This window comes from Buceros rhinoceros, unplaced genomic scaffold (genome assembly GCF_000710305.1).
Source record: "Buceros rhinoceros silvestris isolate BGI_N320 unplaced genomic scaffold, ASM71030v1 scaffold18819, whole genome shotgun sequence".
In the NCBI taxonomy this organism is placed as follows: domain Eukaryota; kingdom Metazoa; phylum Chordata; class Aves; order Bucerotiformes; family Bucerotidae; genus Buceros; species Buceros rhinoceros.
Window position 1 is genome coordinate 63099 of NW_010429979.1, and position 4952 is coordinate 68050.

Consider the following 4952-nt stretch of genomic DNA (forward strand, 5'->3'; position numbering starts at 1 on the left):
ATTGTTTATTAGAAGTTTGTTTCAGTTTTCCGAACATAGACTGAGGTGTGAATTTCTTCTTTTCTCCCCTAAACTCTTTCTGTCTTTAACAAGACAGAGGAGAATCGTTAAGGAAATTCCAGGGGTTATTTGCCTCGGCCCTTAACACAAACTGAGGTTGGAAGCTTTCCCTGGCTAAAATGTGTGTCTTGCCTGTCTTCCTGCAGCACTTGCAAGTGTCCTCAGCTGGCCTATCTCCGCTCCTCCTGAAATCAATGATTACTTCCTGGGGATCACCAAAGCCAAGATTAAATTCCTTGACAAAGTTTTGCACTAAGTGTACAATAACTTCAACTGCACTCTTAGTCCGACTCAGCTCCCTATTCCCTGTAAGCCTAACAAAGCCATTGTTATAAAAAAAGAAAAAAATGCCAAATTTTAAATGTATTCAAACTTGCACCCCTTCCTTCTGTAAAGCAATTCAGATTTTGTAAACTAAATGCATATTCTAATTCTGAGATGCTTGCATTTTCAATACATTAAAAGTGTATCGAACTGAAATGACGGTGAAGAAAAAAATGTGATCTCATTTATATGACTTACTGACTTAATGACTGTTTTAGTACTCTGGACAGTCTTACATACAGAATTAGAGAGCATTTAGTTTTTAAACTAAATTTCTTGGCCTAGCAAATTCAAAACTGACGTTCAGGACTTCTAGGCAGGTACTTCCACAACTTCAAAATAGTCATTGGGAAGAACTACGTAGCCTTTTCCTGCCAATATGTCTTTTTCTTTCTGAAACTGTACGATCTCTCTCAGTTTTTCAATTTGTCTTTCCTGACGCCGGCATCGCTGTTGAGCTGTCTTAAGCTTCTTCCGCAGTTTTTCAACTTGTTCCTCCAGCTGCTGAATTCTTTTTCGCTGATGAACTGTATCCTCCACGGTATAGTTGTGATCACAAAAAACAGCAAGATTGCTAGGGGTCTGCAGAGGAGGCATCAATAATCCAATACTTGGATCTACAAATCTGGCATCTATTTGAGACAAATGAAAAGAAGGAGTAGATGGTGATGGCAATAGTACTGGAGCTGCTGCTGCTGCTGCTCGTGGCGGTGGAGGAGTCTGTAGTGGATCTTCTGGCTGTTCTGCAAATTCTTCAGGCTACAAACAAGAAAAACATGTACATTTTCATGCTTAACATTGTTTACAACACAATCCCCTTAGTAGGGGGATTGAACAGAACAGCATAGAAAAACAGGACTAAAATTAATTAAATAAATTTCAAAGCCTACATTTACAAAATTGACCAATAGTTCTGGGGTTGTTTGATTTGGCTTCTTAACTGGTGATACTTTAAAGCCGCTTCATTTTCAAGGCTCTTTGAAACTTAAGTTCTTGAAGTCTCAAATAAATCATTAACTGAAGAACACAGCAATTACTCTCACTTGAAGACTTAGGTCAAGTATGTATTCACAGTTAGCTAAGAAGCAAGAATGCAAGGCTGCAGTTTCATAAAACAGAGTTTAGCTGTCCTAATAACTCCATACTATCATTCCTTACCCTTCTGACCCTCCTTTCTGCTGCACCTTACCATTATAAACTTCGAACCTATCAGCTAACATAATAAAAACCACCGCAGAAGTGGATAGTCTTCTGCTGAGATAGAATAAGGGTTGCCTCCTGAGGGGGCTGATAAACTGGCAGAGCAGAAAGGTAGACATAGCAAGGTCTGCCTCCCAACAACTGGACGGAACTGTGGTACTGGTTCTGGGCTGCAGCATAAGCATTTGGTTTCAAGAGATGTGATGAGCCAAAATAAAAAGCTCTTCAACAGCAAAGCAGCCCTCACAGACATGGTATTTACTCTTTGCTCAAACACAGTAAGTTGCTAAGATGACAGAAAGCTACTCGCTCTTCCACCATCACTGAAAAGATCTTCTGTCCTTCATTAAAAGTCAAAGCAATGCAACATGAGATATGACCTACAGCTGTCCTGGTGTGTGGAAGGAGTGAGAAAGACGATTGCACATCTGGCAGATCAGGAAGAAGCACTATTCTCCGTCTTGACAGCAGCAGACTATCAACTGTCTCAGCTCCACTCAAAACTGCAGTCTTTATCATACCTTTCTCAGTGTTCACTCAGGGTTCACTTGTACAGTACAGGACAACACAGATCCCTCACCTCTTGAGTATTGGCCAGAGCAGAAAATCAGATTCTTCCTGCCCCCAAGGAATGCAGTATAATTCAGAAATGCTTCTGTGCACATTATGATCCTAAAAAGCACTGTTTAAGTAACAGAGCTTGCATATTGCCAGTCAAAGAGAAAGCCTAAGCCATTCTGAGTGAAAGAGGCACTGCTCCAACTTCCTAACTCCCTGCCTGTTACCAATATTATTACTACACAAAAAAGCGTAAGGACAAGGACAATAAGAACAGCTGATGACCCTCACCATCTAAATATCAAGCTCATCAAATCTAAGAGTCATGTCATTAATTTCCTTGACATAACATGCAAACAAGCTAATACTTGATATTGGGGGGTCTAGATAGCCCTCTTGTATGAACTCCAACGCTTGACAGACAGTAGCTGAGAAGGCAGTTTTATGACTGGTATTGAAGGGAAGTTAAAAATTACTGATAATGTTAAAACACAAAAACAGCCAACTACCACTCTTTTTTCTCAATTGTAAGAAATTGCTGCTAACAGTGTGCCTATCTAATTCACAAGTGAATATTCTACAGTTTGACCCTATCAGCTATTACTTCAAATTTTTGTACTAAAAAAACCCTACCAGGCAAAGATGTAATTGCCAAAAAAAAAAAAATTCACCCTTGTTGGAAGCACAAGCAAAAATTATATCATTGCTGGACAGCTGAATTCACAGAGAGACTTCTACTTGCAGCTCACCCAGCACATGCTGCCTCTCTAAATATATTAGTATTGTCCCAACGTATCATGGAGAACAGATCATTGTTATTACAAACACATCATAAGTAAATTCTAGTTACTTCTTCCAGACAATAAATGGTTTTCCTGAGACATCAGTAAAGAAAAAGAAAGTAGTTCAAATTACTTAATGCAAAAGAGAAAAAGCTGTATTTCAAAATCAGTGTGGATTCAATTCCAAAACAATCACTACTATACTGTTACTACATTATTTCTTGAAGATACACAGCAGTTGATTCAGAATTGCCATGAGACAAATAGGAATAGCACTAAATCCTTGTCCAAAATCAAAAGGCATTCTTCTGTGTTTTTCTAAATCCAGGCATGATAATGAGAGGGAATGTGGCTCACCACTCGTCCTGCTGCACTAATCAGACTTTATAATTACCTTATACATCCATTCAGCTTTTGGACTGTAAAAAACTGTGCAACAATTTTACACGTGGCAAAGAAAATGTGTGTCAGCAGAGAAGCATAATCAAAGAACTTAACACAGCCGTATTTACCTGGAAATTGTCTGTCTTTCCTTATATACCGTCTGCTCATATTCTCTTTTATTAGCCACTTTTCATTTTTCAAATACACTCCATTTTTATTTTGGCATTAAATCCAATATTGTACATAAAGAGAAAAATCAAACAAGCAGAAGCCCCAGTTTTCTTCTGTGCACTTCATCCCATTACAGTCTTTCAACCCCTAGACCTATCATATCCATTCTCTCCTTTGCCACTTCCTCTGGAGCAGACTGACAAGAGATCTAATATTTCGCATCTTTTATAGGAGTTAAGAATCAAACTTTTCCATTCTTGTTTTTCAGTTATTACATCCAGAAGGAAGAACTCATAACGGACTTGCATCACATGGTAAGCTGCTTTAGCAGCACAGTGAAGGTAACAATACATCTCACTGGAGCCCACCATCAGAAGTGCAGAGACAGGAGCTAGGGACCAGTCTAACTTACTAACACAAGGCAAGACAGAGATGGTTTCGGCACAGACAGATAGCAGGTGCAGCTACCGTTCTGCCCACTGTTTGCATCTCACTTTAACTCTGCAAAGACAGAAGACAGAACCCTTTAGAGAAAACAGTTAAGTTTCAGAACTAAGGTCCACCACCTCTTCAACATTAGTAGTAGTAGCCACCAGTCAGCGTGGGAGAGTACAGTGCAATTTGAGTAATATTGAAAGCTCTGTAAATATCCAAATATGCCACAAATTTGACAGTTGAACAACTTAACTACAAGGCAATACTTTATTACTTTGCTGCCATTCCATTTGATCCAGCACAAAGTTTTAACATAATACACTGCTCAGGTTCCTGAGCATGGACACAAGAGCAGGTCAGAGCTACTGCACCTCTGTAAAACACTCTACATGCTCCAGAGGCTCAGACAGCCTATGTCACTGCTCGCCAGAGCAAATCAGAAAAACTGTTGGACGTGGTTTGGCCACCCCAGCCCTCCATGAGCCTCCAGGTGCACCTGCTCAGTCAGTACCCTTCACAACCTGCGTCTTCTCCCTGATGCTGCTCAGCCACATCAAGCCCTGCTAGGCAGTGAGAAACATACTGCATTCCAGTATCTTAAACTGCGAGTGCCTTGGGTTTACCTTTTCGGAGGGTTCAGTATAACAAAATATTGTGGGCACAGCATTTTCTTTAAGAAGCTTGTTGTTGCATTCCCTTTTAAAGCAATCGGGAGTGAAGTGTTCTGAACAAATGCTGCTGTACTTGGTTGGCTTGAAGTTTTTCCTTCTGACAGCAGCTTCCCATTTCTTGCAAAGATCAGGTCTTGTAAGAGGAAACCTGTAAACAAGCAGCGTTCTCAGCTTTTCGGGAAAGCTTTCTAACACGGGGTCGGGTTACGGTTAAGCACCGCAGTGACTGACGGCGCGGTCGCCCTGTTTCTCCTCTCACCGGCTCATCTTCCGAGCCAAACCCCTCCTGTCGCCCCAGACCTCCCACACGGACCTGGCGGGTAGTCTCCGCTCTCTGACACCCGGGAGCGGTGCGGGGACAGGGTGA

The 4952-nt window shown here is 41.0% G+C and overlaps 1 protein-coding gene across 1 annotated transcript; it reads right to left on the bottom strand.

Annotated features, from left to right (window-relative positions):
• Positions 1 to 696: 696 nt before the first annotated feature.
• On the bottom strand, positions 697 to 4733 carry LOC104499368 (THAP domain-containing protein 1-like; the record flags this gene model as incomplete). The annotated part of the gene is made up of 2 exons (XM_010142862.1): positions 697 to 1143; positions 4538 to 4733. Coding segments are annotated over 2 exons (643 nt in total), but the record flags the coding sequence as incomplete, so codon positions are not given.
• Between the last annotated feature and the right edge of the window lie 219 nt (positions 4734 to 4952).